Source organism: Stegodyphus dumicola, chromosome X1, assembly GCF_044657685.1.
Source record: "Stegodyphus dumicola isolate Sdum_Otavi_A_Nest chromosome X1, ASM4465768v1".
Lineage (NCBI taxonomy): Eukaryota > Metazoa > Arthropoda > Arachnida > Araneae > Eresidae > Stegodyphus > Stegodyphus dumicola.
In genome coordinates, this window is record NC_140780.1 from 185947610 (window position 1) to 185960723 (window position 13114).

At 34.0% G+C, this 13114-nt stretch overlaps 1 protein-coding gene across 1 annotated transcript in view; it reads left to right on the forward strand.

Moving 5' to 3' along the window:
* The window catches only part of LOC118200554 (uncharacterized), a 281729-nt gene that overhangs the window by 253880 nt on the left and 14735 nt on the right, over positions 1 to 13114 (forward strand). Inside the window, exon 24 of the mRNA XM_085807694.1 lies at positions 12959 to 13011. Coding sequence (XP_085663820.1) covers positions 12959 to 13011 — 53 coding nt within the window. The remainder of the gene's footprint in view (positions 1 to 12958; positions 13012 to 13114) is intronic.

Here is a 13114-nt window from a genome sequence, read left to right on the forward strand (position 1 = left end):
TATTGATGTCAAGTATTTTTGCAAGATAATTTATATCAAGCATATTCTTCGGAGGATTATACATAGAAGTGAAGTATACGTTACCATAATGCGGCAGAAATACAGACACAGTCACAATTTCATGCCCATTAACCCTTTGCGACATGCATATTTAAAATATATTTTAATCTTTAAAAAAATGCCTTAGAATAAGTCAGATGGATTTACTTAAGTGCCTTTAAGGCCTGAAAAAAATTCTGCGCTTTTATTTTTTACGGTGGAAGGTGGGATACCGTTTGTCCCACCATGCAACTAGCACATGTCTTATAACATATTGGTGTATAGCAGGAAAAAAAATCATATGTGGAATGAATAAACAAAATAAAGCATGTGTTCTAAAATATTCATAATAAACACACTAAAATGCATTTTGTACTTATTGCATATATGCATGACTTGTAAAATTTTGCATATGCGCATTTTGCGTATAGTATATATTTAATATTTTTAAATTTTAGGAACAAAAGCAAATATTTTCTTGAATATTGTTTTAAGATTAAAATTTGACACTCGTACATATGATACTAAGTAAAATATTAAAATTGGCACTTGATTCAAAAACATTTATAAATGATTAAAATTGAAAAAAGTCATTTTTCATGAAACTTTGAAAAACATGTTGTTTCATTCTTTTGTAAGCATAGAGGCACTTCACATGTTTTACACATCCAAAATGTTTGTCGTTCTTCTTTCGATATGCTACAATATGCACATCTTCTCCTGCTCGTTCTCTTTGGCGTTTTACTTACATTTTTTAGTCTCTTTTCTGGTTGTACAAACGGGTTTTTAGTTTTCATTTGAACTGGGGATTTCAGTTTTTTTTTTTCAGCTCTTTCTTGCCTGCAAGTGCCATTAGACCTTCTGTAACTGAGAGAAGAAAATCTTTCATTGTTTTTACATCATGATCAGGTTCGCGAACAAACTTGAATAAATGTGTTTACTATACTCGCATCTAAAAAGTAAAAAAAAAAATCATGTGCCACCATTTTCTTGCTTTTGCGGTCTATTTCATATAGTCCTTTCAGTTGATCAATCAGTCGACATATCCCATATTCTTATTGTATGAAATAATGCTGTTTGGGCACAGTACTTTTTTTTTTTTGACTTTTCATCTCGTTCTTTTCTATTAATTTCTTTCATTTCAGTTGCCTTTTCCAAGCAAAACAGGATAGAAACGGATCTTTTATCCTTCCATTTTATGCAATAAATTGAATCATCGCTAACTGAAAAGTCTATATATTCTCTTGACATAAATTTGTCTTTTAAATTTTTGGGTAGATACTTCCGATCCATATTTACAGTGCCACATGCATAGATGGGTCTGTGTCTTTAAAAAGCGAAACAAATTATAACTACTTCCCTTTCTTCTTCAGCAATAACTTCAACCTCAGTTATTCTATCCTGGATTTCAATTTCATCTGAATCAGAACTGACATCTGAAGCAGAGTTGAAATCGGATGGCAATTCAGCAAAAAGATCCAAAGCTTCCTGAGTTGCTAATTTTTTCTAGACATTTTAGCACATCAGATCATACAACGGATGTAAAAGCGCGAGCAATCACGAAAAAAGTAGATGCAAAAAAGAAAAGAAAAAATAATCGTGAGTGCTGCCATCTATTGAGCGGAAATTCAAGTGTGTGGTGATACAAATTTTAACCCACTTATTTCAACTGCAAAATTAATATTATAAAATATTGAATCCAATTAAGATTTTTGAAAATAAAATACCTTTGAATATTAAAAAGAATCATACATATCATAAATTGTATACCAAAATTTTTAAAATATTGAAAAATGCGAGATACATGGATATCACTCTTGTGATCCTATTTTGAATATTTTTTGCTTATAAACTTAAGCCCTGGTATAGTAGTAACATCTACTGAGAAAAATAATAACTAAAATAGATTATTTTTAAAAGATTAGAAAACTTCTAACGGAAATTGCTAACTGAGAAAATAAATATTAATTAGGTGGGACATATATTGACCCACCATGCCGCAAAGGGTTAAAGCGCTCTTCGCAGATCAGACAGGATTGGAGAGAGTTGCGTACAAAAATCGCGACCCCCCCCCACACACACACACACCTCGGTGACTTAGACGGTCGCATCTATAACATAAATAATTAAGAATCTTCATCGGGGTACTTGGATTAGCGAAGGTTTCAGTAATGAGCGCCACGTCGATATTATGACACATGAGGAAGTTTGACAGCTCAGTGAGCTTATAATGAATGCTACGGGCATTCCAAGTCATGATAGAGATGGGAACTTTTCTTGGTCTAGTTTGACCCATTATCTATAGTAGAAGAAGTATTTTTCTCTTGGTTATTTTCTTTTATTTCTTTGACTTGTTGCGAAATCTGAAATCCCGCATTTTTTATTATGGAAACAAGTTCCGCAAGGTCCGTGAAAACTTGTTTAGCTTCACTCAATATGTCAGAGTATAGGCCTGTGGAGAGCGCCTGTGAATAAGATTTATTTTCAATCACCCTACTGGGGAAACTGATTGGTTTCTCAGATTTTCTTTTAGAGAATTTCTCACACCCCCTGAAACTGGAAGTGTGGGAACCCCCGCAATTAGCACAGACTGGAGGCTTGTCATTGATCAGGGCATTCATTAACAAAATGCCCTTTGCCACATCTGACACATTTGGATGCATAATTGCAACCCGCGTGTGTATGATTAAACCCCTGGCAACGAAAACATTGCAGGGGTCCTTGTCGACCTAGATACTATTTAATCTTAATTTTCATGTGATATAGAAATCTCTCATTGTATATTTCCTTGGACTTGTCATTTTTTGGTAACGAAATTAAAAACAGAGGGAGTTTGGTAACCTCTCCGTTACGCCGTCTTGTCATTTGTTCTACATCTTTGATATGATAATCAAGTTGTTCAAGTTCAGATTTGATATCATCGATCAGAGTATGTTCAGTAAGTCCTCTAAGGACAACTTTTAAATATCGGTCTTCCGGTAGGATGTACGAATGGTGTTCGACTTGTTTTTCTTTAAGTATTTGGACTACAGTCCGGTAATCGTCAGGTGTTTCAGTGATAACTTTGATGCTTCCCGTAGGAATATGCTCCTCGTGAAATTTGATTTTTCTCTGAAGGAAGATAGATCTAATTTCACTCCATTTCAATTTATTTTCTTTGAGAGTAATTGGCGGAATTTTTGAACTCCTATTATTTTGTTTTTGTTTATTTGCATTCGTGTCAGTGGGGTTTTCGTTGTCCGGTGAGGTGGTATCCATTGTCTCATTATTTTGTGTATGAGTATTTTTGTTGACTGCTACCGCGGTAACTGGTGTATCTGAGATACTATCCTGAGTTTGTTGCTTTTGTGTAGTACTTTTAGGGGGACTACTAAGCTTAATTTTCTTAAAATTTTGTCTTTGAGATCTTATTCTGACTGTTTGATCACCTTTAGTCTTTGGTAAATCATCATCTGAACTCGTGGGCTGATCCAATGATATTTCATTTAGAGTGTTAAAGTTATTGTGTAACTTAATAGGACTTCTGTCCCTATCATTATCTCCATTTTTACCTTGTGATGATTTATCCTGAGTTTTATCCTGTTGTGTTAACAGCAACTAGCATTTCGATCATACTTTGTAAGAAATTGTACATTTTATTTTCAGTATCAGTGAGTGTACCATTCTGCTGGCGGATGGTTTCAAGTTCACTAATTTGTACCCTCACGGCATCCAAAATCGTGTCCATAATCGCAATACAGAATTAAGAAATCCTGCGCCCAATCAGCAGTCCAGAGTCCCGTGCCCCAGAACCGGACCCACTCGACGGTGTTCCGGCAGACGGATGAGCGGGCGAAAGTCTACTAGGCCCCTATCTCACACCTGGCAGTGTGAGCCTGGGGGTAACTAAGCAGACGCAACGACCAAAATCCGAAAAAATTTAATTGAGCACGCAAAGAATTTAAAATCTGATAATTTAATTTAAATTGCAAAATTAATACACAAAAATATGCGCCGAAAAAACATTAAAAATATGTCAACAGCACGCAGTGTTCCCAGGTGGTCACCCTCCCAAGTACTGACTGCGGTACTGACTCCAAGTACTATGAACTTTAAAAACTATCCATTCATTTTATAGAATCACTGTTCATCCACCCAGTAAAGTGAAATTGGTTCAGGCGTAAGCTGTCTCTCTAATTGAGATCAGAACAGGTTTGGGTCTCTCTTTTTTTTTTTTTTTCTCCTTCCTTTTAAGTTTTACAGAAGGATGAAAGAACCTTTCTATTAACCCAAGCTTTCTTCTGTGTAATATTCACATGTGTTTCAAGCAGTTCTAAACAGGTGACTCTTAGCTGTTCCTTTACAAGCTGTGTGTTTATGGTAACCTCAGCTAAGCAAAAAAAAAAACCGTTGTTTGGGAAAGTAGTGTTTTGAAGCCTTTCCTGATTTCACTGGTTGTTATTTAGGAAAGTTGTAAAAGTATATTGTGATTGAAATTCATAAACTGAGTTACCACATAGTATGCCAACTATGTGATTTTCCAAAAGCAAGGCAAATAAGTGTTAGCAAGGTTTCCTGAAATAGTAAATGAATTTTAACATATATGTTAGCATTTTTAGCTTGCATCATTACGTATATCATCTCTGATATATCTTAAAATAATGATTCATTCATTTGCTGTAACTTTGTAAAAAGTATGAAATTAATACCATTGTTTATTCATGTGCATAAAGAATTTTGTTTCATTGCTGAAGCTACTGTAAGCAAGCATAAAATGTGTAACATACAAGTATACTTTTCTTAATCTTTCATTTTGCAAAATAAATTTTTTGAACATTATCTATTATAATATAATTTTATAACTAGTTAAGAATTTGTATATTTTAACTGCTTGTTGTTGGCACTTTTATTTGCTAAGCACTGCAAAACATCACACAGAGGTATATTCCTTTACAATTTGAAAACAAAAAAATTAATGTTTTTAGTTATTTTAAGGGTTAGGACTGTTAGAATATAGTTAATTAACTGTGAGTCAGTATGTTTTTCATATGTAATTTAGACAGTAGGCATTTCATTGTTAGTAAATCATAGTCTTTAATTCTGTTATGGATTATAATATAATAAGACTAGCGGGCAAGCCCGCCAGCTGAGTGGGCTGAAGCCCGCTTATCATTGTTCTTTTTTAAAAGGATTCCTATGTTAAATTTGGCCGGTATTGAAAAGTTGAACCGAACTACCAGTTTTTAGCAGCATTCCGCGGGCTTCCCCAGCTTTTTTCACCTATGCAACCAGAAGTTACCGCATACGCGATACACATGCGGAGAATCACGAAAACACCCAGGCCTTTCACGGGTATTCGAAAGTTGGACCGAAATACCAGCTTTCAGCGCTTTAGGGCGGGCTGCACCCGTGCAAAACAGTGTTCACGTGTGCATGCAAAATATACTGCGTACACTGTACACAATCGTAAAATCACGAAATCACCCCTCCAGCCAGCCCGCTGTCCGGGATTCAAAAGTTGGACCAAAATACAATTTTTCAGCGATTTTGCGTGTGCTGTGCCCGCTTTATTCACGTATGCATGCAGAAGATAGTGCATAAACGATACACATACGTAAAATCGAGAAAACACCCATGGAGTCAGCCTATTCGCCAGGATCGAAAGTTGGACCGAACTACCAGTGTTCATCGGTTTTGCGCGGGCTGGGCCCGCTTTATGCACATATGTATTAAGAAGACACTGCTTCCACGATACACATATAGAAAATCATGAAAACACCCACGCAACAGACTGCTCGCCGGGACTCGTAAGCTGGAGCGAACTACCAGTGTTCAGCTTTCTTGTGCGGGCTGCGCCCACTTTATTCATTTATGTATCTAGAAGACACTGCATACACAATACTGATGTGTAAAATCACAAAAACACACGTGTAACCTGCCTGCTCGCTGGGATTCAAAAGTTTGACCGAACTACCAGTGTTCAGCGGTTTTTAGCGGGCTGCGCCCTCTTTATTCATGTATGCATCCAGAAGATACTGAATATACTATATACATGTGGAAAATCACGAAAGCACACATGCAGCCAGCCCGTTCGCCGGGATTCGAAAGTTGGGCCGAACTACCAATGTTCATTGACTTTACGGTGCCGCTAATGGGCCGTTGTAGAAAGAGAAATTGCGAAAATTTTCGGGTTTGTTATTCAAACAATAGATTTGTTATTAAAATTCCTTTATTTTTTATAAACTTCAACATAATCACACACAAAATTGTATAAATATATGTATATTAATGCGATTAATAATTCATAATTATTTATAATAAAAAAGTTCTCATATACCGTCTCCAAGGATCACATGTTCAATTTAAAACCCAAAACGAAAAAAAATGTTTAAATTTACAGAATCCGCACAAAGTTTCAACAAAGTTGTTTCACAAGAATATAGTTAAGTTAAATTAAATTTAAATAATTCTTTTGCGTCGTTGCTGCAAGGAAAAGCTCATATTCAATTAAAATTTAATTAAGAAATTTGAATCGTAAAAAAAATTTTAATAATTATTATTGTTGCGAACTAATTTACGATATCATTTAAATTCAAAAAGCATATGTAAATTAAGTGGACGTATCCAAAACTATGAAAAAATATATTATTCAAAAAGATTAAATTTATTATTCCAAAAATAAATTACATATTTTAAAAAAATAGCACTTTCAGATTTTTTAATTAATATCTCAGCTGATTAAAATTGTACAACTTCAAGAACGCCATCATTTAAATTTAATGTAATATAACAACTTTTACTCAATAGTAATAAAAGAATTAACGTGGCAATAACATTGTGGCAATTATAAAAACCTGAAATTAAAAAAATGTTAGTTTAAAATGCTGACATTAACGAAATATTTTCAATACACAGTGAGGTGACATGCAATCGGGTGTTTTATTCAAACTTCAGAATATAACCTTGATTTTTATCTCTAGCGGTTCAAGAACTGTAGCCACTCGGAAAGATGAGCGGGAAAATTAGTATTTTCACAGTTTTTAATTAATATCTCAGCTGATTAAAGTCGTACGAAGATGAGAATGGTATCAATGGATTCCGAGAATTTTTTGCAATCCGCCGATACCTCTCTCGAATTCCAACTCGACCCGGTTCCATAGATATTTGGGAAAAAAAGAAATTGACACGTGACCTTTCACCAGCACAAATCTGAAACGGAAGCAATTGCCCCCCCCCCGGCGCTTTCGAAAAAGCAATTTTATCTCAGCTAATTCTGAGACAGTTGCCTCTCCGAAAAATGAAATAACGTTTTTGCAGCTTTTAATTAATAACTCCGCCGATTATTGTCGTACGAAGATGGGACCGGTATCGACGGATTCGTTGATTTTTTTGGCACCCGCCGATATGCGTTTCCAATTCCAACTCGGCGCCGTTCCGGAGATATTCAAGAAAAACGAATTTGGCACGTAGCCAAATTCCTAAAATAGGGAAAACTCGAGTAAGAAAGTGAAAAACGTAGGGAAAGTAGGGAGAAAATTAGTTTTTAATTAATATCTTGGCTAATTATAATCGCACGAAGATGCCAATGGTCAAAATGGCTTCCCACGGATCTGACGAATCCACCGGTACCTTTCGCTAAGCTCTGCACCCAGCAGTTGGAGAAACTTTTTGAAAAACTAGTTTTCTTTGCTCATAACTTGAAAAGATAATTTCTTGCCGATAGTAAATACTGGTTTTTTGTTGAAGTACAAGCTTTATGATGTTCAAGTGTTTTTTTTTTTTTTTTCCCAAATAGTAATTTTTTTAAGGAATTCCAAAATAGGAAGCTTCTGCTTGTTATTATTTTTAATAAGTCTGATTAATGTTTTCATTCAAATTTAAAATACTTAATCGGAAACTGTAGTATTTGACAAGAACTATGTTTACAATTAATTTAATCAAAAATATTCAGAATTTTTCAGTTTATTTAAATAAAGCTTTACAGAGGACGAAATATTTTTTTAAAGATTTAGATTTTGCAGGTAATAGATTGAAGAAAGTATTACACTTATTCAGCTATTATTGTGCTTATTTTTTATGGCATAGTTAATAAAAAACAATGTGTATTTTGCAAGAATTTGAAATCTAGTGGCAAACTTGTAGTTGGAAAAGGGTAAGAAAATCATTGGAATCAGCAAACATTTTGATGTAAAGCCTGTTCATAAAGTTTGCTAGGTAGCATTAGTAGATATACAATTATTTTCAAAGATTAATAACTATTAGAAGGTAAACATCCTTCTACTTTCTTAAAATGTTTTCATTTTAAATTTTGTTCTTGTAATTACATCCTCTTTAAATAGAGAACCTCCTGTATGTTAGAACAGAAGAATTCTTATGTGGCAAGCAGCCATCTCTTGTTGACCAACAGCCTGCTTTTCACCCTTGGGGTCTCTAGTTCTTGTATGCTCTCAGTCCGTATTGATAATTAGTTTTCCTTTTCAATTGACAAAGTTAAACTTTCATACTTGCCTGAATATAAAATGTTTTCCCGCAGCTGTTTTAATTAAAAGAACTTAATGTATCCTAAAATCACACGTTAACAAAAAAGTACTAAAACTGTCAGTTGTTGGTGTTTTCAAGTTCTATAGTAAATGGCATAACCCCTTATGTCTGCTATCCCCCAGAAATTGCTTTCTGTAATGTACAAAGGAAGCTTCAAGAATCCACTTTTAATAGTTTTCTTGCAGTTCCAGTTAGCAGTGAGTTCAGTAAAGTTAGTAAGCCTAACTACTATTGTTGGAATACATGCTATTAATTTTACTGTTTACAATTAGCATTTCAGTATGACTTTTTTCAAAAGTACCTAAATATGCTTTACGTCCTTAGATAATGAATTGCTCATTTGAATTCATGAAGAAAAATTAATTAAATCAATACTTTTTTATTATCTCCATTCTTTAACCAATAATTTGCCAACCATTGACAGGTAATTTTTCATCAAACTAAGATCTAAAAGATGATAGCCATTTTAAAAAATGGCATTGCATTGTGAATTTTATAGATAGCAACTGATTAATAAAATCAAAATCGCAAAAAGCATCCATAATAAAACACTTACCATTTTTCCTTGTTCTCTCAATGTACAGAGCAATATGTTTTAGCTTCAAAAAACATCTGAGAATTGCAAAAACGGCACTGCAGGTGTTTTTTCCATGTACACAGTTATCTTTTTTTGTTGTAAAAAGTTAGAAAACTGCACAAGTTTGAATGCATAAAATTCAATCGTTTAGAATGTAAAGTTTCATGTTTTTTTACTGTTGGACAGAATACTGTATTTCTAAAGAAATGCTTTCTTTTTCATAAGCCAGCAAACTCCATAATCCCATTATGATTCCTTAACAAAAATAAAACATTAGTGCCCAGCACAGGTCTGCTGCACATGCACATACTTTGGATTCTGCATAAATACATTTTGGCAACTTTCTTGGTGTTGCCTACTTTGGTAATTTATTGCTTGTGTTGTGAATACTATTCAGGATACTGAATAATCAGAAAGTACCCTTAAATCCTCTAAGAGTTAATGAAAAAGTAAGGGTCGTCTTTATTCCAATAAATGTCGTATGTTAGTTGTGTTTTAATAATTTCCTGCCTTTGTTGTCTTTCGTGCACTGAAATAATTACAACACTAGAATTTTTAATCCAATAATAATTGCTATAAATATTCAAATGTTATTAAAACATTATACTTCTGAAGTCAAAGAGCGTAGTGAAATCCATATATCATTAGACAGTTTGAACAGTTGAAACCCAAATATTCTTGTCTCACATTTTGACAAGTCGCTTGTAACTCAGGATGCATAATCTTCAAAATCTGTTTATATCTTTAGTTATTTTCTGAAGTTTGATGATAGCTGACAATGGACATCATACTCCTTAATATGAAATATGGTTTAATACAGAAATTTGTTAAAATTAAAGTGTAGATATCTTTATTTGTTATCCTTTTTGCTGGATACTTCGAATTGTTAAATTGCTGAACATTAAGGTAACCCTACGTTTACGTTACGGTAAATGTTTTGGTCCCAAATTCATAGCATTTGTCCTGAAAAACAGCAGTATGAAAAAGTAAGAGTATAAATGCCAATAAGTATATTAAGTAAGCATTGATTATTTAAGTAGCATTGATTGCAAACTGAGAATGCAAGCATAAGGTAACAGACGTGTGCCATACTGGCCACATAAACAGGAGATTCCCCGTCTAGCATTCCTTAGAAAAATTGTAATGGGGGAGTTCTATTTCTCATTCCTGTATTTCTCTCCCCAATCCCCAAACATACACATAATTTTTGCTCACATTTGCAGTTCAGACTTTCACTTACAGACAGCACTGCAATTTTTAATTAACATAGTAATTTGATTGTGATTTGAATGTATAATATATGCATATATTTTTTAATTATTGACAGTGCATTATATATATTAATATGCATCATCCCCTTGCACATTTACAACATCTAAAAATAATTCTTTTATCATTTTCTGAAAGCAAAATTAAACTGCATACTGTATCAGTTTTTGCAAACATTTCCAAACCCATAAAGAAATTGGAAAGTTGATATTTATTTTCTAAAAAAAAATAAAGGTTAACAAAGCAAAACTCATCCCTTCAAATAATCTATCAACGCATTGATATTAGTTTATAATTACCTAACAAACTTATCCAGGAAATGCTTCCCAGTAAATTTGTCACCTTTTCATCCACTGAATCAGTAATGTATACAGAGCAGCTTGTGCACTGCCGCAAAGCTTCTCTTGAGACCCTAGAATTACAGCCTCACAAGCTCACTTTAAACAAAATATCCCCGATCATATTAATACATAATATTGACCTGTCAAACCTGTGCAATGAAAAAGGCTTCTCATGAAGAATCTAATGCCCAATGTAAGAGGTTACAGGGCTATATCAAGACCTTTTGGAGCCCCTAACAAATTAAAAGTTTTTGGTCCCCACCAATTTGTTTGCGGCAGTTATTTCTTCATTCCGTCTTTCTCTCAGTTTCTGTTCAATTGCACCCTGCATTCCATGGTAAAACCAGCTGTGGAAAATTTTTGGCGACCTTTTTGTAATCCCTTCTTTGTGTGACTTACCTCACTTGTCTGACAGTCACTTGTATAACATGAGAGCAAGCCCACAAAATTCATTGTCGCAAGATTGCACCTGTTGTTGGCAAGAGTCTTGAGCACCATGTAGGTGACAGTATGACTTCGCTTAGTTCCAAGCCCAATTTTGATGGAGAACACCTCAAGGGGATGGGTCTGAGGGTCTCCCACCCTGAGAGGCCATCACCATACTGATATGCTATAGTTGGAGATGTGTTCAAAATAATTTAGGATTACAAATTTATTAGAAAATGAATACTGTGTTTTGATTTATTCCTTATTTTTTAGAAAATACCATATATTATGATTAAAAAATAAATTATTATTTTTTGATTTATATATATATATTGACCTGCATACCGCCTCCACCACAATAACAATAAAATAATTTATTTGTAAAAAAATTTTTAAAGTTATAAATAGCATCCCCGAATTCCGAACTTTGAAACAGGTCACCTTACTGAACATGTGACATTAAAATTGTCATTTGGAATGCTTTCACAAACATCTCACTGAAGTATGAAACTGCATAAAGGAACACACAAACCTCAGTATTCAAATTGTGTACAGGAAGCTATCCAGGGTTTAAAAAGCTCCTAATATTACTGATTAACATCTATTACGAGTATCAGAAATGGGAATTGGAGAATCTCTCTTAGTTTAGTGCATACCTGACAGGTGCTTGATATGTTTTGTGCTAGTGATGCAACAGGCATCAATCTTGAATTCCTCTCAAACGCATCCCAGCATGTCATAATCAATACCAATGGCTACATTACATGTGTGATCTTTTCTCACAGTTATGTTAAATCCTATTACAAAGGCAGCATAAATATACAGTTTTTGACAATATACAGTTTAACTAACATGGAAAGAATGACATGAAGTTTAATCAGATGGGTCATCTCAAATAATATGTCTGAAACAAGTGAATGAAGAAACAAGTGACTGAGAGTTCGACACGAAGATAACCATTGATGCTTTCTTGAAAATTGAAGGCTTGTTGAAAAAGGAAGTCATTGCTATCTTTCTGTGTTCACAGCTTTAGCATGGTTAGGCACAGTTCGCTTTAGGAAAAAAAAGGGGGGCTGCACACAGTTTTGACAAAGCTCAAAACATATATTAACACCACCACATAAAGGTTTTCTGCATCCCAAATGCATACATTTCGATCACTCCTCTTTACAGATATGTGGAAAATGGCCTCCTCACTAAAAATCTACTTTCCATGCAAAACTGTCCTTCCCTAGTTTCTTTTAGAATTCAACACAGGATAGGAAATGAAGACTCTGATTTTAAGCGCTCAGCATCTGCAATAGCTGCATCTCATGATTTTGCCTGAAAACATTAGAATATTTCACTCATTCCTTTGTAACTAATTCCCTCTGTTGCTCCTTGTTACTCATCCAAGTTGCATATTGTATTGGAAGAAAAAGTCATAACTCATTGCAAGAAAAATTTACTTGTAGTGAGCCCTGAAAATGACTCGTAAGCAATATACATGTGATACTTATCTTTTCCTTGGCCGTTGTTCAAAACAATAAACAGGATTAATTTCTGTGGTTCTGAAAATAAAACATTCTTTTCTATGTTACTCAAAAATTTGCCTATTGTTTACTATCTGAAATAGCAACTTTTGTCACTCAATGTCTCCAGCTTCTTCACTGTGAAAAATTACTGCTCTCACTGAAGAGCTCTTAGCTTTTTCCTTATCATAATTCTATTAGGAATATCATATTTATGCTTTTAATAGCTACTTTTAGGTCATTTTCTTCTCATTAGTGCTTTTGTTTATTTTTAGGTGGTAATCAGTCAACTACAGTGATAAACACTCCTAGAGGTCAAAGCATTGGGGTTAGTTGTAGCATTTGTTTTTAATTGCTTATTGCAATACTGATGCATTTATTTTTCAATTTTACCTAGCAGTACTATATAAAGTTGAAATTCTGATGCATTT